At 36.5% G+C, this 23,508-nt stretch overlaps 1 protein-coding gene across 1 annotated transcript in view; it reads right to left on the reverse strand.

Moving 5' to 3' along the window:
- The window catches only part of SIM2 (SIM bHLH transcription factor 2), an 88,799-nt gene extending 78,492 nt beyond the window's left edge, over positions 1-10,307 (reverse strand). Inside the window, exons 1-2 of the mRNA XM_063442548.1 lie at positions 10,223-10,307; positions 9,384-9,890 (exon numbers count right to left, since the gene is read on the reverse strand). Coding sequence (XP_063298618.1) covers positions 9,384-9,558 — 175 coding nt within the window. The 5' untranslated portion in view covers positions 9,559-9,890; positions 10,223-10,307. The remainder of the gene's footprint in view (positions 1-9,383; positions 9,891-10,222) is intronic.
- Between the last annotated feature and the right edge of the window lie 13,201 nt (positions 10,308-23,508).

Genomic DNA, 23,508 nt, shown 5'->3' on the forward strand with positions numbered 1-23,508 from the left:
TGTATAGTAGTAGCAGTGACTATAATGTTTATAGTGGGGCAGTGACTATAATTGTATAGTAGTAGCAGTGACTATAATGTTTATAGTGGGGCAGTGACTATAATTGTATAGTAGTAGCAGTGATTATAATGTTTATAGTGGGACAGTGACTATAATTGTATAGTAGTAGCAGTGACTATAATGTTTATAGTGGGGCAGTGACTATAATTGTATAGTAGTAGCAGTGACTATAATGTTTATAGTGGGGCAGTGACTATAATTGTATAGTAGTAGCAGTGACTATAATGTTTATAGTGGGGCAGTGACTATAATTGTATAGTAGTAGCAGTGACTATAATGTTTATAGTGGGGCAGTGACTATAATTGTATAGTAGTAGCAGTGACTATAATGTTTATAGTGGGGCAGTGACTATAATTGTATAGTAGTAGCAGTGACTATAATGTTTATAGTGGGGCAGTGACTATAATTGTATAGTAGTAGCAGTGACTATAATGTTTATAGTGGGGCAGTGACTATAATTGTATAGTAGTAGCAGTGACTATAATGTTTATAGTGGGGCAGTGACTAGAATTGTATAGTAGTAGCAGTGACTATAATGTTTATAGTGGGACAGTGACTATAATTGTATAGTAGTAGCAGTGACTATAATGTTTATAGTGGGGAAGTGACTATAATTGTATAGTAGTAGCAGTGACTATAATGTTTATAGTGGGACAGTGACTATAATTGTATAGTAGTAGCAGTGACTATAATGTTTATAGTGGGGCAGTGACTATAATTGTATAGTAGTAGCAGTGACTATAATGTTTATAGTGGGGCAGTGACTATAATTGTATAGTAGTAGCAGTGACTATAATGTTTATAGTGGGGCAGTGACTATAATTGTATAGTAGTAGCAGTGATTATAATGTTTATAGTGGGGCAGTGACTATAATTGTATAGTAGTAGCAGTGATTATAATGTTTATAGTGGGACAGTGACTATAATTGTATAGTAGTAGCAGTGACTATAATGTTTATAGTGGGGCAGTGACTATAATTGTATAGTAGTAGCAGTGACTATAATGTTTATAGTGGGACAGTGACTATAATTGTATAGTAGTAGCAGTGACTATAATGTTTATAGTGGGGCAGTGACTATAATTGTATAGTAGTAGCAGTGACTATAATGTTTATAGTGGGGCAGTGACTATAATTGTATAGTAGTAGCAGTGACTATAATGTTTATAGTGGGGCAGTGACTATAATTGTATAGTAGTAGCAGTGATTATAATGTTTATAGTGGGGCAGTGACTATAATTGTATAGTAGTAGCAGTGACTATAATGTTTATAGTGGGGCAGTGACTATAATTGTATAGTAGTAGCAGTGACTATAATGTTTATAGTGGGGCAGTGACTATAATTGTATAGTAGTAGCAGTGACTATAATGTTTATAGTGGGGCAGTGACTATAATTGTATAGTAGTAGCAGTGACTATAATGTTTATAGTGGGGCAGTGACTATAATTGTATAGTAGTAGCAGTGACTATAATGTTTATAGTGGGGCAGTGACTATAATTGTATAGTAGTAGCAGTGACTATAATGTTTATAGTAGGACAGTGACTATAATTGTATAGTAGTAGCAGTGACCATAATGTTTATAGTGGGGCAGTGACTATAATTGTATAGTAGTAGCAGTGACTATAATGTTTATAGTGGGGCAGTGACTATAATTGTATAGTAGTAGCAGTGACTATAATGTTTATAGTGGGGCAGTGACTATAATTGTATAGTAGTAGCAGTGACTATAATGTTTATAGTGGGGCAGTGACTATAATTGTATAGTAGTAGCAGTGACTATAATGTTTATAGTGGGGCAGTGACTATAATTGTATAGTAGTAGCAGTGACTATAATGTTTATAGTGGGGCAGTGACTATAATTGTATAGTAGTAGCAGTGACTATAATGTTTATAGTGGGGCAGTGACTATAATTGTATAGTAGTAGCAGTGACTATAATGTTTATAGTGGGGCAGTGACTATAATTGTATAGTAGTAGCAGTGACTATAATGTTTATAGTGGGGCAGTGACTATAATTGTATAGTAGTAGCAGTGACTATAATGTTTATAGTGGGGCAGTGACTATAATTGTATAGTAGTAGCAGTGACTATAATGTTTATAGTGGGGCAGTGACTATAATTGTATAGTAGTAGCAGTGACTATAATGTTTATAGTGGGACAGTGACTATAATTGTATAGTAGTAGCAGTGACTATAATGTTTATAGTGGGACAGTGACTATAATTGTATAGTAGTAGCAGTGATTATAATGTTTATAGTGGGACAGTGACTATAATTGTATAGTAGTAGCAGTGACTATAATGTTTATAGTGGGGCAGTGACTATAATTGTATAGTAGTAGCAGTGACTATAATGTTTATAGTGGGGCAGTGACTATAATTGTATAGTAGTAGCAGTGACTATAATGAAGTAAATAGGAGAATTTAGTGACTGATGTAACACAGGGATCTCACTCACTGTCCCTTCAGACTATTACTGTAGGTCATATCTATCTACAGATTTAGCCAAATTTAAAATCTATTAATGTGGACTGTAGTAATTAATTACTGGTCAGTGCCAGAGAGAAATCTCACTGGGGTGAAATAGCTACAATACTATATAAAGTGTAATGCAAAATACATAGCAAGTCCTTAATAAACAGTCACACAGAACAAGTGATGAATGGGAAAATCTCCCAATTATCTGTCCCCCTTCTGTTTGTGTCCCTTCCCCCCTTTCAATGTCTTCTCCACAAAGCTGATTCACTAACAGAGCCTGCCTACTCTAATACAGAATGGTATGATTAGCATAAACTACCTAATATTCTATCCAAGATTGGAATGTTGACATGAATAGCTACTTAGTATCCTATCAGTAAAGTATTATTATATGGGATTAAATAGAATATGTTTATTGACACATTACTGTCTATAATAAATCAGGATATATTAATTAATTATAACTACTATATAAAGATCTGTTATTACATGGTATGCAATTCAATACATATAGTACAGTATTATAACCGTTTACACAATATTATATATCATATAAATATTGTAACTACTAACTCAATATTCTATCAAAACCCTAATAATAAATGGCATGAAATACAATATATTTATTGAAGCGCTAGACATTTAAGATATACTCTATAATGAGATAGTCAATATAAATAAAACTGTAATATATGAGATAAGACTTATTACATGGGGAAGTTACAGTGTTTTAATAACTGTATTTTAAGTATTAGATAACTATTCTACATACTAACACAATATTATACCAGAATTATTAATAAAATACTATGTAGTATAACAGTTATTGGATACAATTCATTTCTCAGACAATGTTATAGATCAGATTAATATTTTAAGTTTAAACACAATACTTTATTAGATTCATATTATTGTGTAGTGCGATTTAGTAAGGTTCTTGTAACATTTGACACATTGTTATATATCGTCTAAATAAAATATAACTACTGATCAGGGAATATTATATATGTGCTACACTAATATAAATGAAATGGAATTTGAGATATCATTTTATTGCATAATATAAGCATAAGTATATATGTTTTGTGTGACTCTTACAAAAGGGAGTAGATATTTTAGTTTTCACTAATAAATGACTATAAATAATTTGAGGCATGATTTACCCACTTTTTTCATATTTAATTTGCTGTGTGAGTTTGCATATAATAATGTTATATACGGACAGCGCAAAAAATATCCCGCGATGGGCATTTCTCACCAAAAAATTGCTCAAATCACCTTTCATTATTTTCAACTTTTTTTTTTTTTAAATGCTGTTTCTTATACCATTGTACAGCGCTACGGAATCTGATGGCGCTATATAAATAATACAATAATAATAATAATAGCACAGTATTATATTTTATTCTGACTGTTTCTATGCTGTATATGGTTTACTGTCTTGTTTAAACAATACTTGCTATATTATTAATTTCTCCCTAAAAAACACATTTTGAACAATTCAATTACATTACATTGCTGCTGTATATTTGCATAATAACCCCAGCGTCCACTTACCAGCAGACAAAGTTGTACATTAGCAATTAATGGGGATCTCCCACTAAACAGTGATTTTTTTATTTTATTTTTTGATGAGTTGAAAATTGCATTACAAAATTTAGCATAGAGATGAGCAAAAATCTACATTGGTAACATGGCTGTTTTAATTTACAAATTTTGCTAACTGTACAAATCGCTATTTATTAGCTTAAGGATTTAATCAATTATACAAAGTAGGTAACCAAATTATATAAAATAGAGGGTTTAAAATTAGCAGAATACATACTATTGATGTTTGCCCAGAACAAAAACAAACAAACCAAACCATTAAAAATATTTCTATAAAATTATAATATACAACATAAAATACATAAACAATGGCTATATAGATATAGCCAACTGTTATTACAATACACAGTATATACGAATGATAATTAGGAATAAATTGTGACTATCATATACAGTATATACTAAGTTATTAAGCAGGAGCTATATATAAATGTTACTACAGTGTTTTTATGTGACATATAAATATTGCAATTAAAATATATAACATATATTAATGGTTAATTTATATATAACTATAAATGATTCAGTATGTTTAAATAGTAATTATGCATAAATTATAAATCTATAAAGCACATATTAATTCCCAACCTATTTAAATTACAACTATATATTACACACTAAATATTAATAGTAATATTAAAATGATAATTATTATATAGATAATGTATTAATGTTTACATTATATAAGTTATAGCTATATAATATAAAATATAATTGCAGTACTTACATTATAAATGGTAATTAGAATATACACCATATATTTTACAGGTTAACGTATATAAACTGTAACTATATTATACAGTGTATATTAATAGTGAATATTGAAAAATGAAATTACAATACACATTATAATACTTGTAACTGTAAATAAAAAATGTATATTAATGGTAAGCATATATAAATGGTAATTACAAAATATTCGGCATTTATTAATGGTAACTTTATATAAATTGTAACTGTGATTAAATTGCAAGTTTTTTTTGTGTTTTAATTCTATTTATTTTAGTATCATTTTATATTGTACAATAATTCTGCATATAAGAAATGCAGAGATCGAAAGAACATTTAGTCTGTAAATAGCATTAAATCAGATTATTCCCACTCAATCTATCATTATGCCTTATTATCTAAACACTTGTTATTTCTTCTGATAAATGAGTTGAAATGGTGCATCGCTATTAAGATGACTGTTGCTTTAAATTACAGTGTTTCCAATAATCCCAGTGTTTCCAGGACTAAACCAGTTTAAGTGCACTATTAATAAGGCGCTTTAAATATCTAATTGTTTGTGTAGTTCATGTGAATTACTAATCGTTTAGATGAGTCAAACCACCCCAGTGCAGTGACTCTGGGGAAGTGAAAGGGTTAGATGCTGGTTGTATTTATCCCTTCTAAATGCATCTGACAGATGACAAAGAATATGTTTGGGGTATTTTACAGGAACAAGAGACAATAATCAGAATTTCAGTTAATGCAATGTCCCTCTAACTCACCCTGGGAGCAAATCACAGCCATTGTACAGCGCTACGGAGTCTGATGGCGCTATATAAATAATACAATAATAATAATTTAACTCGCTTCCCAGGACTGGAGAGGTAAATTCTAATTTAAACATAACTCACATACTCACACTCAAAGAACTATATATTGTCTAGGTGTAGAAGTGTAAAAATTTATAATTATTAGGATAGACAGACAGAGATAGATCGATAGATAGATAGATTAGATAGATAGATAGATAGATAGATAGATAGATAGATAGATAGATAGACAGATAGGTAGATAGATAGATAGATAGATAGATAGATCGATAGATAGATAGATAGATAGATAGATAGATAGATAGATAGATAGACAGATAGATTAATAGATAGATAGATAGATAGACAGATAGATAGATAGATAGACAGATAGATAGACAGATAGATTAATAGATAGATAGATAGATAGATAGATAGATAGACAGATAGATAGATAGATAGATAGATAGACAGATAGATTAATAGATAGATAGATAGATAGACAGATAGATAGATAGATAGATAGATAGATAGATAGATAGATAGATAGATAGATAGATAGATAGATAGATAGACAGATAGACAGATAGATTAATAGATAGATAGATAGATAGATAGATAGATAGATAGATAGATAGATAGATAGACTGAATGAACAAGGCCATTCTCAGTGGCACAGTTAAGGAACACACAGGTTATATTAATGAAATATGCCATGTTTAGATATTGCACACACTTATATACGATCTATAAATTTATAATATTTTTATCTCACAGATGGATATTTATTATATATTGATTCTCATTTGAGATATTTATTATATATTGATTCTCATTTGAGATATTTATTATATATTGAGTCTCATATTTTATACATGTTTGTAAATATTATTAGATATATTAAGTCCTAATATAACATAATATAGTATCGAAAATAGAATAAAATAATAAAATAGAATAAGTATTTCGGTTTGCTGCTAAACTAGACTCAACATATTTACCTATGCAGAACTGTAAAAACATGTAACTGTAAAAACAAAACAATCTATGCATATTTACACCTTGGTACAAAATTATTCTGTGTTTGTATGTGTGTTTGTAAATGTATGTGTGTCTATTTATATGTGTGTGTTTTTTGTTTATATTTATGTGTGTGTCTATATATATGTGTGTGTATGTGTGTATGCGTGTATGTGTATATGTATGTGTGTCTATATATATATGTGCGTTTATGTGTGTATTTGTATGTGTGTCTATATATATATATATCTGTATGTGTATTGTATGCGTCTATATATATGTGTGTGTGTGTGTATTTGTATGTGTCTATATATGTGTGTGTGTGTGTGTGTGTGTGTATTTGTATGTGTGTCTATATATATATATATATATATATATATATATATATGTGTGTGTGTGTATTTGTATGTGTCTATATAGATGGGTGTATTTGTATATGTCTATCTATGTGTGTGTGTGTGTGTGTGTGTTTGTATGTGTCTATATAGATGTGTGTAATTGTATATATCTATATGTGTGTGTGTGTGTGTGTGTATTTGTATGTTTCTATATATATGTGTGTGCGTGTGTATTTGTATGTTTCTATATAGATGGGTGTATTTGTATATGTCCATCTGTGTGTGTGTGTGTTTGTATGTGTCTATATAGATGTGCGTATTTGTATAGATCTATATATGTGTGTGTGTGTGTGTGTGTGTGTATTTGTATGTTTCTATATAGATGTGTGTGTGTGTCAATTTAGTGAAGCACTTTTGAATTAGCCAGCACTGAGCAGCGATTAGAAGGTAGGGGCTATGAGTGTGGGAGGCAAATCATGTGTCTATAAACACACACAATTCCTCAATCAGTGTTCTATAATATAATTATTATTATTTTATTATTTATATAGCGCCAGGAAGTTCCTTAGCGCTGTACAATGGGATAAACTGGCATCATTACACTCTCCTTTGTAAAACACACCATCTCCCATTTATTCCCATCTGGACTGAGAATTACAGAGGGGTGTCCTAACTATCTGAAAATACCCTTACTGTTAGTTTGTGTTCATATAAAACAATTTCTACACATCCCCAGCCTGTGCAAGCTCTAGCAGTCCTTTCACGATATCCCAATTCAGGGGCTGCTATTTATCCTGCCAATCCCCCTGAGTATATTATATATTTTGCATATGCAATCAGGAGTCATCCTATGTGTTATACACAATTATATAACATTTCCAGTCAATCAGTAAAGGCAGAAAATGGTTTGGAGGAAGGAATTTTAACTGAGGCAATATGTGTTCATTGCCATGCTAGAATTCACCTGCACCAATACTGCCCTTTTCATTAAATCAGAACCTGATTAACTTGTGTATTATGACAGATTGCTAATCAGTCCCTTCCAGGATTAGATCGCCCCCTTATCGCTACATTAAATAATATTATTACAAACATAATTAGTTTATTTGTAAACATTATAAACCTGAATTGTATTACTACCGTACAAAAGTGAGCTATGCATAAATAAATTAATTTAAAGAAAAATATATACACGTGCATCACTATAAAAGAATATATAAATTATCATTATTTAAATTATCATTATTCATGTATTTATTAATATCATATATAATTATCTATCTATCTATCTATCTATCTATCTCTCTCTCTCTATCTATCTATCTATTATGAAAATACACCTATAAGCTCAACCACATATTATATTTTTTTTATTTAATTAAATATATTGGTATAATATGCTCACAGTATGAATAGTGAATTAATTAATATATATATATATACGCAAATAGATTATATAGATAAGGCAAAACCTGTCCTTACGATTTATAATATAATGATCACAAATATACTACAAATATACAGGACATTTTGTATCATGTGTTTATAGCTGATATACGTATTTGAATGTATCATTATGTATCATATTACTAAATATCACCCCTCGGGCAGTTTATTTATCGAGTTTAAAATACTTGTCTTTACGGTTTCATGCCTTGTCGGACCTTGTCTGCTGTGAACCATGTCTATATTGGGCCTTTACTGTATCTGGACCTTGTCTGTGTTTGAGCTGTGCTCTATTAGACATTGTCTGTGTTTGGGCTTTGCACTATTGGTCCTTGCCTGTGTTTGGATCTTGTCTGTGTTTGGGCTTTGCTCTATTGGTCCTTGTCTGTGTTTGGATCTTGTCTGTGTTTGGGCTTTGCTCTATTGGACCTTGTCTGTGTTTGGATCTTGTCTGTGTTTGGGCTTTGCTCTATTGGACCTTGTCTGTGTTTGGATCTTGTCTGTATTTGGGCTTTGCACTATTGGACCTTGTCTGTTTTTGGGCTTTGCTGTGTTCGACCTTGTGTGTTTGGACATTGTCTCTTGTTGGACTTTGTATTTGGATTTTGTTTCTGATGGACCTTGTCTGTGTTAGACCTTGTCTCTATATATGGACCGTTTCTGTTTATTTTGGACCTTGTCTCTGTCGGACTTTGCTCTGTTGGGCTTTGGCTGTGTTTGGGGTGTACTATGTTGTACCTTGTCTGTTTTTGACTTTGCTCGGTTGAACCTTGTCTGTGTTTGGGTTTTATTCCGTTTTATGTTGGCTGTTTTTGGACATTTGTCTGTTGGGCCTTGTCTGTGTTAGCCCTGCTCTGTGTTTGGACCTTGTCTACGCCGGATCATGTCGATATGTGTACCCTGTACTCACCGTCTGGAAAGACTGCCCTCATTTTTAGGTAGCTGGTGGTCAGGCGGATGATGGACGCTTTGTCTAGTTGGGAAGTGATGGCCGACGGCAGAGGCAATAATTTGGCCAGTTCATAAAATTCCCCATTCTCCTTTTCTCTTCTGGTTTTGGCTGCGTTTTTTGATTTTTCCTTCATCTCGACTATTGTAGAATAATAAAACAAATATTGGCATAATAACCCCAAGGTCTGTTTAATTGTAGAGACATTAGAAGACCCAGTCGGGAAGTCCTGCCTCTCTCCCCCAGGAGATCCTGTAGACCTTCAGTTATAGACCTCTTCACCCACAGAATTCGAATTCTCTGATAACGACCTGGCTTCCACCTCCATAATCCACATCAAGTCACCGGGTAGTTCCACCAGGCTGGCTCTGAAGGTTCCAAAATGTATCTGTTCTTCTCAGTGTGTCTGTGAGTTAATTCATCAGGAGGTCCCAGCTGGAGCTTGTGCTATTCACATCCCAAGTGTGTCTGATGGGGGAAAGCGTCACACAATTAGTAAATACAATGAAACACAATCAATGATAAAACATGCCTTATTCTTATTTTTGCACAACGTGTCCAGTTGTTAATTAGACAGCACGTCATGTCCCCCCGGTGGGTACTCAGGGGTCTATTCTGGGGTACACTGACACCCCCATACTGTATGTACTTGGTTAGGTTCCTACTTGCTCTGTAAAAACATATTTCAAATAAAAGAGAGGAAAATAAAAGCTCCCAGTAAATGCTATGCAGGAAAGCTGCAGGCAGTGAGATGTGAGATGCAGGGTGCTTAGTAAGGTCCCTCTACTCACTGCACTCACCCTGGCAGCATACAGCAGCTCCCCTTGCTCTGATCCCAGGATGAGGTGTGAGGGTACAGGGGGAAAGGAGATCTTGTTCACTTAATTCTTTCCCAAAGTCTGGAGAAAACAAGTAGAGGCTGAGAGGGAGAGGGAGTGGACAGGGCCCCCGCTGAGTGACGTCTCCAAATCCTAGCAGGGAGGCAGGAGAACTGTACAGCAAGGAGAGCTGACTCCAGGCATGCAGGGGTTAAACCACTGCTTTAGGCTGTGCTGGCTGGGCATTAACTGTGCTAGGGGTTAAAGGCATAGCCTTCTATAGCTATCTGATAACTAGAATTTAATATAATATAATATGAAATAATTCAATACTATTATAAACAGTCACACAGCATTCTTAGTCATCGGGCTCTAGATCTGACAGATCAAAGTATCAGTATAATTCTGTTGATTATGGAATTATTTCTGTTTGTTAGTATAAGGTATATGTATGTGCACACAGACACACTGACACACTGATATACACACAGACACACTGACATACCCCCCCACACACACAGATATACACACAGACACACTGATATAACCCCAAACACACAGATATACCCACAGACACACTGACATACACACTGATATACACACAGACACACTGATATACCCACAGACACACTGATATACCCACAGACACACTGACAGACACACTGATATACAAACAGACACACTGACATACACACAGACACGCTGATATACCTATAGACACACTGACATACACAAGGACACACTGATATACACAAATACACACTGACATACACACAGACACACTGATATACACACATACACACTGATATACGCACAGACACACTGATATACGCACAGACACACTGAAAAACCCAGACACACTGATATGCACACAGACACACTAATATACACACAAACACACTGATATACACAAACACACTGATATACACAAATACACACTGATATACACACAGGCACACTGATATACACACATACACACACAGACACACTGATATAACCATAGACACACTGATATACACACAGACACACTAATATACACACAAACACACTGATATACACAAACACACTGATATACACAAGCACACTGATATACACAGACACATTGATATACACAAACACACTGATATACACACAGAAACACAAAGACATATATACACATACACACACACACACATACACACAGACACACTGATATACACACACAGATAAACACAGACATATCCCAACACTACAGATACAATGCAGCTAACCTTCACACTGACTGCCTGTCCGCTTTTTAATATAGTTCTAACGTTCTAACTGTACATTACACGTGGAAATATTGAGCGTATATACAATATATTTTTTATGAATATATATATATACATATATATATATATATGTATATATATATATATGTGTGTGTGTGTGTGTGTGTGTGTGTGTATATATATATATGTATGTGTGTCTATATATATATATATGTGTGTGTGTTTGTGTGTGTGTGTGTGTGTCTATATAAATATATATATATATATGTGTGTGTGTGTGTGTGTTGGTGTCTATATATATATATATGTGTGTGTGTGTCTATATATATGTGTGTGTGTCTATATATATGTGTGTGTGTGTGTGTGTGTGTGTGTGTCTATATATATGTGTGTGTGTGTGTGTCTATATATATATTTATATAGACTGACGCCCGCGCACACACGCTGTATGTATATACATCATATACATACTATAATGTATCTATATATATATATTAGTGAGTGTAAGATAAAATGTTTGTATATACATTTGTCCATTTAATTGATAACCAATGATTCTGATATTAGTGTAATTCCCTGATTTAAGTGTTGTATGCACCAGATAAACTTAGTTTTGACATTAGAATTAAATATATATATAATTTAAAAAAAAATCATTTTTTTTTCTAATTTGCACAAGAATTGATTAGTCCTGTTAGAAAATATCCAATTTCCATATCTTTATTTTCTCTTCTGCTTTTTCAAAAATGCCAACAATTTGGATATTTGCGCTGACCTTTATACGATTTAACCAAATTCGATTAAATAGAATTAGATGAGAGAAGTGGGTCTATGTACTATGCTGTGCTCTCAGTTAAGCACGTTGCATTCAATAAAGCAGATTAATACCAATTTGGTCACTTCTTGACATGGTGTGGGGGGAAGGGGGGATTTAAGGGGGGGGGGGGCACACTTTCTATAAATTAACTAAGTAAAAGAAGTGTAGAGGTTAAATGATTTCAGTTAGAATGCAAAGTGGGAGAGGAGAAAGAAATTAAATTGAAAAAAATAGTATGAGAAATGCAACTCATCTTCAATTAGCAAATATATATTTAGTTTAAGAAAATGAGGTAGTTTGACTTTTTATTTTTTTTATTTTTTATTTTGTTTTAGAAGAATCGGATCCTGTACTGGGAACTTTGTAGCTATGGAATAAATTGTTACTAATATCATTGTAACCAGCTCTAAATGTGACTCTATGGGGCAAATCCCCAATCCCAATCACAGTCCCTTCCCTTCATGTAACATGCAATACGTGTAACTAAATGTAACAAAGACGTGTACACAGTATTTGTTATAATAAAACTATTAGAACGCTTTTAGAATACACTTTTTAATCCTATCATGTTCATACTTTTATTGAAACAGCCAGCAATTACTCAACATATTAATTTGTGATGTTAATTATATTTATTAATAAAAAAAATAATAATTAAAAAATAGATCCCCCAGCGAAAGAAATGTACATTTTACATTTAATATAATTTTACCTACCTGCACTGCAGGCTTAGAAATGCACACACATCGTTAAAATACAACACACAGTTCTCCCCACAGCCCCTGATTTATGAAGAGACATCTCACCATTCCTTTATTCTATAGCAGAGAATCACCTTGGTCCTTGGTCATAGTTAAGGTAAAATAATTGAAATATACTCTGCTTAACGAACTCTTTAAATGAGCCGTTTTTGGGAAGGGAGAGAGTTGTCCCACACCATACACCGAGAAATCATGCTTTCAGGAATACACAAAACACTTTATTTGACCCCCTGAGTGGTTTAACTGGGAATTATTTGAAACCCAAAGATGTTTGAAATGACTAAATTCTAGAATATACAAGATAGCATTTATAAATGTGCAGAATTGTAACCAAACAGAAATAATGGGCAGATTTGAACCTGATTGCCTAGTTAAACACACTCGTTTACTTGTTACATTTGGAGACAGTCAAAAATAAAATTAAAAGTGTGGCTGTGTTATAAAGGAAAGGATTGAAGCTGTTTTGCATGGTTATTTTTGGAAGAATTCATGAAGGTTATGATATCTCACTCCTAACTATTCTATACAGATAATATCTGTTTTATATTATTTATCAGCTAAAAAAAACAACCTCAAACCTTTAGATTTATCGCATGCAAGCCATCTGTGTGCCTTATTGCTATGTCATAAGGTGGTTTGCATTGTTTTTGGGACATACCTATTGAGGGCTGATTTTCTAAACAGTGGGCTGCAGTAAGTTGAAAAAAAAATAGATTTTATTTTTCATTTTGCCTATTTAAGCCTAATTTTTGCCTATTTGGTTGTAGTTTCCCAAAACTCACAGAATAGTCTATAGTGCTATATTCCTTCATATCACCAAGCGTTTATGTTTGGAATATTCCAATTTCCTGCAATGCACCCAGGGCCAGTAAATGCAGGGCTCTGGGAAGATAAACTTAGTAACCCCCTCACCCCCTGTTTTCACACAAACATTAATAAATAGCAAAACATACACAACTAGCCAGTCACAAACATCTTATTAGGAACACACACAGAGTTACCCTTTCACATTCATGTAATTTGCCAAACATACACACATAACTAGGCATGTACACCAACCTAATTAGTAACCTGCTCACACATGTATACATACATAGACATAGGCTAACATGCAAATACAGACACACAGAAACACAAACACACGATTAGTCACTAAAGTGAGAATTTAAAGCAAATTTTAAATTTAAGGTCAAACTACCCGAACTGGGAAAATATTCTAAGTCAGCCTTGCTGTAAGTTTAGTTACTCTGGACTCAAACTTAAAATTCACTTTGAATAAACTTTGAATTCTCATTTAGTAAATAACTATGCCAAAGTAGCACACTGTCAAACACATACTAACACACACATACACTAAGACAAATCCGCTGACACTCACACAAACGCTGTGAGATACAATGAAACATATTCTGTGTAAACTATTCAAACTCAATTATCATGGCCTAAGGTTTCAAAATTATTCACTAAAATATGAAGTGTGGGAAATTCAAAGTGAACTCAAATTAAATTCAAATTTTGAGTCCAAAACAGAAAAATTGTAAAATCCTTCAAGTCAACAATTTTTTTTTAGGTTTTAATGATTTTGGAATAAATTGAATTCCTAACAATTCCCATTGTAGAAAAAAGCCCTGTTTGAATTAACTAGCAAGTCTATTCATTAATCATCTAATTTTGGCAAATTGTAATCTGAATGGAAAAAGTTAGACCAAAATTGACAAACTGTGAGCATAGCTGAGATTTTAATTTGGCACAATTCTCAGTTTAGTGATATGGACAAGTCACACTTTCGTGAATAATCATTGTTAAGTGAATAGAATCCCATATATTATAAATTAGCTATATTATTTTATGGAGGAGGGTTAACATGCCCACAATACTCCAAGCGTAATAAGTTACGTAAAGACTGGGCAATAATTACTACTAAAACTTTCCATTAGCTTGTTTTAGAAAATGTTTACATTTTGTGTGCTGCTTTGATTTTTTTAATTCATTTTTTTAAAAGGGATACTATAATGTTAGCAATACAAAGCTGTATACTAGCGCCACAAGTGCTTTAGGCCCTCCCCATAGGAAAGCATTGATCAATGCTTTCCTATGGGGATTTTACTTATCCTGGATGTCCCCATTCTGAGTGTGATGATGTCCAGTGTCCGTTAGGCAACCCAGAGTCCGAAGCACCTCTACTGGCTGTCTGTCTCTGCCTAGATCAGAAAGTAGCATAAAATAAATTCAGACAAGACTTGTGCTTGAATTATTTTGAGTCAGAATGTTGAGCGTGTCCCACATCTAGTAGACGTTAATGGCATATATAAATTGCCAGTAGTTTTGCTCATGAAAATGCATGAATGAAACTGTAGCATAGTTTGATAAACCTATGGCACAGCATCTATTAGTTTACCAATTAGCAATTGCTCTATTCACAGTTCTCATGAGCAGAGTGGGGACAGGTTTTCTGTACATGATTTGGGGGGGAAGGGCAAATACCTGGAGCAATATTCACAAATCTCTACAGTTATTAGTAACTGGATGCAGGGAAACACAGTAAAGAGACGGTACTTGTATAAGTACATTATACAATCAGGACAGTGGATTGTCAATGGATCCCAGTTTGTTCTGCCCTGCAGACTATATTGGCATTTTCATAAATAAACTGCTACTGCTAGCATTGCATTTTAGGAAACACCGTGTGGCATGTTAATTGCCTTCCAGGAATGGAGAAATGCATTTATTAGCAATTCTATTTGGTCATAATTCAGTCGATCGACTTACAAATGGAATTAGCTTAAGGAAATCTAAGTATATAAGTATGTGCATAATATTACATATGATTACTATGTATCTAGTTTGCAATCCACTGATTGGGCTAATTTAATGCCTTTTTCATTTTTCCAAGTCATTTCCATGGGTGGGCGGAACCATTGCATGGGCAAAATTCGGTTCACCAAATAAAATATATATTTTTTTGACAAATTAATTCGTCCAAACGATTCGTCTGTCACTTAACTCTTTTGATAGCAGTTTATGTCTATACACAATGCTTTAACCTGAAGATAAAAGGTCCCGTTATAACTCCTCTCCAGTGGGTGCCAGCACATTCCTATACCAGCATTTATCACTTTCTGCTAATCAGGCCCATTGCATTGCCACCTGTCTCCCCTTTCCATTGGCAGAGCCTTACACCACCATCATTTTATTTTTTAATTTTTTTATTGAATTCTTTATTTTAATTGTGCATGATTATGACAATCAGGCTCGCCGTGCCACAACAGCTTGGGCAAACAGTTTAAAACATGAATACACAGATAAATGGCACGTGACATTACTGCACATTTTTTGTTAAAATTAATACATTGCAGAACCAGAAAAAACAGTGTAGGCCTACAGTCGGTAGAATATATGGCGTGTTTGTAAGCTGCTCAGCTATGTCCTGTTGTTAGTCCACACTGACCTTAATATAAGCGTATCGTGGTTTTAAGGTGGGTGGTCCGATGTGTATGTGAGCTGGCTATCAGTCGTGTCTCTTAGATAGGTTACATTTAGTTTGTTCACAGTGCGTTTCGGGGTGCGTTCCTAGCCATGTGGAGTTAAGGGTACAGATTCGGTATACCACTGAGGCACAATTTATAAGTATATGGCCGGTCTGTGTGGCGGGGGGCAGGGGGTTCGCTAGACATAGGAGGTGATGCGATTCATTCTACTAAGGAAAGTTAATTATCCCAGAGTGCGGGCTACTCCAGGCATTAGGTTCTACTGGGCCAGTATTCCAGCAGGCAGGTCGCCACAGCATTTGAGTGTATCGCCTAGAGAGTAGCCCTCTTTGTTGGCTGTGATAGCAGCGTTGTGTTATAAGTATAGGTGTATGGGTTTAGTGGCGATCTGGCTTTGTGGCTTTGTGGCTCAGTCGTGATGGGCTAGAGCCTTCATATACCGGGGTGGGCCTAGATAAAGGTAGCCGTTGGAGTGCTTAGGTGTCTGGTGCGCCCGAGAATATGGGGGAATACTGTGGTGAGGTCGCATGCTGGTTTGTTTGCTGTGACTATTGGTAGCGCTGTGGAGGGGGGGGTGTGCTGCTTGGATTTGGAGGCTGGTTAATCGTTCCCGTATGGGGAGAGTAGCTAGGGTAGTGCTCTAGGGCCCCTGAGTTGGTGGGAGGGGGGTAGCAGGGAGGTTGTAGTCGGGTTGTGTGTCTTGCAAGGAGTGGTGTGGGGGCATCAGTAAGTTATCGTGGCCGGATATCTTTGGCTAAACATGCCTAAATAAAACTTGAACTTTATGACTATGCCAACATTAAGAATTATGATCGCCTGCCAGTCCTTCGGCACTTCCCTCTGCTTGAAGGGTATGTTGGGCCCGAGTCCACTTGGGGCTTCTCAGCCTGTATCGGCTTCGATGCCAGGTACGAAGGGGACTATATTAGATATGTCCCAGGAATGTCCAGGCTTGGCGGTGTCGGGCTTGTGCTGGTTGAGCCTCAGGCTGTGGAGGAATGGGTCGGAGTCAGCAGCTGTGGTGAGTTGGCGGGAGGTCTCGCCCTGTGTGGCCACGAGTGTGTGGGAAGGGCCCCATCTGTACTGGACACCTGCTTCTCGGAGCGTCTTGGTGACCTGGCTGATAGAAAGTCTCCACTCCAACGTTGCCCTGCAGAGATCCTGGAGAAAGGTGAGTTGGGAGCCCTCAAATTTGAGCGGGCACTTGTTCTTGATGGCATCTATCATTGCTTGTTTGTCGTGTAGGGACTGGAACCGCAGGAGGACATCGCCAGGAGCGTCCCCCGGAGCCCTTGGTGACTTGGGGAGCCTGAGTATTCCGTCTAGTTGTAGGTTCTTTGCCTGTTTGGGGTGCAGGGTCTCCGACAGGAGGCACTGGATAAAGTGGGGTAGCTCCGTGTTGTTGACAGATTCCGCAATGCCTCTTACTTTTATGTTGATTCGTCTCCTGGAGTCTTCCATCGCATCGACTCTGGCCTGCAGGGCCTGGTGTGAGCCTTGGAGTTGTTGCAGTTGCTCTGTTGCGTCTGTCTGGCGTTGTCCCATGGAGGTGAGGTCCTCCTCTGTGGCCTTCACCCTGTCCGTTACGGCTGTTACCTCCTCACGGAGCAGCACAATATCCGTGCGGAACCATGTGCGCAGATGTTTCAAAAGGCCCAGGATGTCTCCCTTAGTTGCGGGAGCCCCCAGGTCCCCTAATTGCACAGCGGAGAAAGGGTCATCCGCCTCAGCTATGGCATCTGGGGAGTCCAGTGGGTCTTCATCCGAGGATAGGCCTGGGGAGTCTGGAACTGCTGCCATTTTGGTTTTAGGCCACGCCAGGAATATGTCTCCTATTTGACGCGTGCCATCGTCCGATGAGGCTTTCAGCTTTTTTGTTCGTTTTCCCATAGTGTTGTGCAGCAAGATGCTTAGCGTTCGATGGTACACCGTCTATTTTATAGATGTTTGTTTGGTTATTGCTGCTTTCAACTCGGAGCTCAGCCGACATGCGACTTCTCTCCGTGAAGGTCAGGCCCCGCCCCTCACCACCATCTTTTTACATATTTTGTAGAGCCTCCAATTCAACCCTCTTTAAGGTATGGGTTGCAGTGACTTTTGCTTCATCATTTCATCTAAAGAGCTTTTTACAATTTCCCTCTTCAGAGTATTGTACTGCAATGTTTCCATTGATGAGCCTTGTGCTGCATCCTTCCCTCTGTTGTACCTTATTCACAAACAAAATATAGCATCAAAAATAAAGCAAGAAAAAATCTGAAAAGTATGTAATTAACATTTATAAACTAACTATAAACTTGGTCAAATTGCATTGTTGGGCACACCTCTCAGTTAGAGGAGTTTGTTTAGCCTCCACCCCTCCCTTTCATCTACCCCCCCCCCATCTTACTTTCAGACGAGTCCCCTAATGACAGAAACAGGGTGTCATTGTGCAGTAACAGGAGAGAGAAACCCAAAACCAGAGTCTGCTCTGCATGATCATGCTGATCAAACTCACTAGCTTCTCCCCCTGTTAGAATGTTGCATGCTGAAGAGATCTTCCAAAGGCACATGTGTAAATCTGTCAGGCATGCCCAATGCACTTTTCCAGTATTCCTAGGGATAGGACACTGATTGGGTAGGTTAAAAAATCATATTTACCTGCTTTTTTCAGCCTGCAGAGAGAGGCAACTAAAAGCTGCCATTAGGTCATATTTAAGTGTGCGTGTGACAGTGTGACATTGCATTGACAGTGGGAACAATGCCATTTTGCCATTTGCTCTCACTACTAGTAATTTTATATTGTTATTCAAAATCACAAAAAGGTGACAGCTAGCTTGTTCTTGTGGGCAGGTATTTACTAATATTTCAAGTGAGTCAGTACTATTCCAGCAACTTATATTGCTCTCTAGATTTTAGAGTTCCATTTGAGTGCAAGGTGTCACTTGCTCTTTGATATCTAATATCAGTCTTGATTTAATAACATTTCCAAATAATGCAATACTTTTAGAAAAACGCTCTACGTGATTTATCTACAGAACTTACCGTTAACACCTATGAGAATTTTCTAGATAAATCATTTAGAAAGTTTTTAATACAGTATTGAATTATTTGGAAATTTTATTAAATTGAGGTCTTGGTTAAAGTCATCCCAACAAACCTTGTATGTTAAACTTTAGAATCATTGTCATTACAAAAAAAAAATTCATCTGCTATGGGTAAAAACATCGACTGACTCAACAATGGAAGGGCTGGAGTGACATTTTAACATGAAATATGACTGTAATATTGGCAGCATTTTGGCCACCTTCAAGAATATTTAAATTTCGTAAAAATGAAACCAAAGTTAACTGCTTTGTGCTTGAAAAAAAAGCAGAATTTCTCTGCAAAACATTATGCCTTTGGAAATGCTGGGGGATTATACTAATTAACCCTAACTGCGAAATGAAATGTATGTTTTGAGTATGAAGATAATTAAGTGTAATTCTACAAACAAATCTGACACAATAGTCTGAGTCTGACAGTAAAACGGCTGATCTTTGGCCTTTTGTGCTCATGGTAGTCATACAGATTATGTATTGCACATGTATTTTCAGCCAAAAAAATTAAAGGCAAAAGTGTTATACGTACAGTAATTTAATTTACCTTTTAAGAACGATTCTCTCTTTGGTGGAATGTTGGATCACAGATCTCAACTTCAGCTTACACAGGGGACCAAGATGTCTTCTCACACATTCGCCTAGATCCATAATTTCAGATACACACACACAGCTACATACTCCCATACGACACATAGCTCAAAAGAGAAACCAACACTGATACACACAGCTACACACTCCCATGTGACACATAGCTAAACACTCCCACACAGACACAGCTATCCACTCTCATACTAGACTTGTGCATGGTGGAATTTCATTGATGCGCCCACATTTTTTCCCCAACATTCGGCATTTGCATTTGTTTGTGTGATGGTTCAGTTTTTCCGAACGCCAGCCATGAAAAACTATTCAGTGTAGTAAATGAGGATATCACCCCTTAAGTGCACCAAGGAGGGGAGAGCAAGTCCCCTGTAAACCAGTTTACAGAGAAACCCTGGGCACAAAATGTGGTATCCAAAAAAAAAAAAAAAAGCAGACTTTATTTAGGAGCAGGTACCTGTCTTCTTTTTTTTTTTTTTTTTTTGAATACCAGGCTTGTGTGCCCAGGCTTTCTCTACAAAATTAATAAATATTCTTGGAAACACTCGGACAAAACAAGAAGGGTGCAAAAATGGGCCAGTCAGTGTGCTGCAAAATGTATACATAATAAAATGATAATGTATTATTCAGCAGTATACTGATTGGAGCACTTTCCTGTCATTTGTTTCACGGATCAAGTAAGAAAAAGTAACTAAGGGGGAAAAAAAGGAAGATTAGCAAAAAAACTCTGTAGTTATATATTTTATATTTATTACATTTAGAATATATAAATTAATAAATATTTTTTATATATTTCTTTTTATCGCTCTTCTTTTTTTTTTCTATATATTTTTGAGTGCAAGAGTGAACATAGCAGCTTACTCTGCCACAATAACATACGTAAGCATGGACTTAACACATCAAATTTACAATTATGGCATTTAAGTAGTGCACATTTTTGTATATAGATGCTCAAACAAAGCATAGACTTCTATTGATTGCAAATTACAGTTGAACTTGTTAGCTTAATCTGCACATTTTATGGAAAGTATATAAGCTAGATAAGTACTGTGCTAGTGGGTTAACTGTGTGAAGCATGAGGTGAAAGCACTGATTGGAAAAGTAAAAGTAAAACCACCTAGCTACTTTAGCATCTTAGCTTAATATGCGGACCTCAATTTTGGCTACGGGTGATGGGATTTTGAAAAGGAAAAACACTGAATTGGAGGTAGGCTGACATAACGAGATGAGAAGTAAGTGCTTAGTGTCAGCAGTCCAGGTAGGGTTTGCTGCATGTCAGTTAAACAAAATAAAATGCGTAAAATAAAGCAGTCACTGAAATACTGAATGACTGAAAAGTTCACCCTATCCCCAGTTTCGTCTTCCATCCTCCTTGGCTGGTGAATGTCCCAGTGATCCATAACTTGACACTCTGTCTGCTTCAGGCTTGAGTGGGAACCCGGTTCAAGCTTGTCAGGCTGCGTGTATCTCCGATACCGGTATGTCGATGCGGTTTGGTGTTTGCTGGGACTTGAGGTTTCTCCCTCCGTAGGTGTGCTATGTGCTTTGGGGAAAACCCCCTTGATGCTCTCAGCCTCGTTGTGGTGCGGTGAGTGAGCAAGTGTGGTTGAGGTCGGTTGGTCGTGCCTCTGGGCCTAGATAGAATCTCCCGTAAAGAGGTGGGTGTTTGCTTGAGGTCGGAGGTTGTTTTCCACGGTTTCCTCCTGCTCGCCGCTCTGCGCAAGAGGGGTGCGTGCTTACTTCACCATTGAGTGGTTTTAGGCCCCGTCTTGGCTGCAAGCTGTTGCTGAGGGCCGGGTGGTGTTTATCGAGGTGGGCGGCGTACAGTGAGTGGTCGCAGGGTGCCTTGTTGCAGCCTGTGTTCGAGCTTGAGCCAGAAGTTTAAAAAAATCCTGTCTATGCTGGACAGGGAGCTTAGTGGTGTCTCATGGCTGTCTGCTGGCCACGTGGTCTCTGCCATTTTAGGTTGGCCGCTCACCTCTCCAGGCCCATGTCGCGGTTGTCTCCATCGTGTTGGAGGGGACCCTCATGGGTGGTCCGGGATCACCCCCACCGGACCAAAGGGGGAGGTTGAGGGGTGTCCGCTCGAGGCAGTTGGTCACCGGTTGGTTCCAGGCTGGGAGATCGGCCGACTCTCCCACCCGGTGCTCGCCAGGCCACATGTCCTCGCGGGTGCATTTTTCTGTCTGTAGTCCGCTCACAGGCCGTATCACTGGTTTCCTGTAAGGGTGGAGGACTAGTAAGTCGCTTGGGGTCCTGTGGTGCGGTTTGTAGCGGGATAGGGGTGCCCATTCAACCATTTTTCCAGGATTAGTGTGGAGCTCTAGTTAGGTACGTCTTCCCTCCATGACAGTCAGGCCCCGCCCCCGCTCCTCTTTTGTTTTGTTCCATTTTAAACTTCTCACTTGAAATGTGAATAAAATCAACCCAGTAGCCATTAATATTGTGTGTTTGTTCCCATCATTCATTTGTTTTTATCTGGCACCACGGGTCGAACCCCTGACCCAGAAGCATCTGAAGGTATTTGGGAAACTCCTTTTAGTATGTATGCACTTCTGAGATATGGAATTCTGCCAAATAGCCGATCAGACCCAAATCTGGATACATCTCAGTTCGGACAAACCGAATACTCCGACATGTTGTATTCACTCCCTCCAAGTACCTGTAGCATGGGCGTGCTTTTGCTGGAGGCAGCTTCCTTGTGCTGTGTGCACTGTCTACCTTGTCACTGAAGTTTTAGCACTAACTGTAGAATTCCTAGAATGTTAGTAATCAGGAAGTTCTAGCACAGAGAACATGGAAACAAATTAGATAACAACCCAGTTTTAATCTGAAGCATTTTAATTTTTTTTGGTCAATTTCTGTGATATAAACATATTATTCAGAATTGATTCATTGCGGTAAGAATTGATTCATTCAAATCCGAAAAAAATAATCGTAATAGACTTTTCATTTATAAACATTGATTTTGAACATTTTAATAAATAAAAAAATTGAAAAAAATACAAAGCCTCATGCAATATAAATATTAAACTTCTTAAATGCACTTTAAACATACAAACACCTTTATTATCTTCAGAGATAACTGGATTAATGGCAGGAAATTAAGAATTAATGATTTGTATTTAACTCAAAATCGAGATTTCCCAATTCTAGAAAAGATTCTGTCAATATTCCGAGTGCCAAAGGAAACAAGAAGGGGGTAATTTCTCTAGCATACAGTTTACATTCATGTAGCAATAATAAGTAGACTCTATAAACACAATAGAAACAAA

The sequence above is a fragment of the Pelobates fuscus genome, chromosome 1 (assembly GCF_036172605.1).
Source record: "Pelobates fuscus isolate aPelFus1 chromosome 1, aPelFus1.pri, whole genome shotgun sequence".
NCBI lineage: Eukaryota > Metazoa > Chordata > Amphibia > Anura > Pelobatidae > Pelobates > Pelobates fuscus.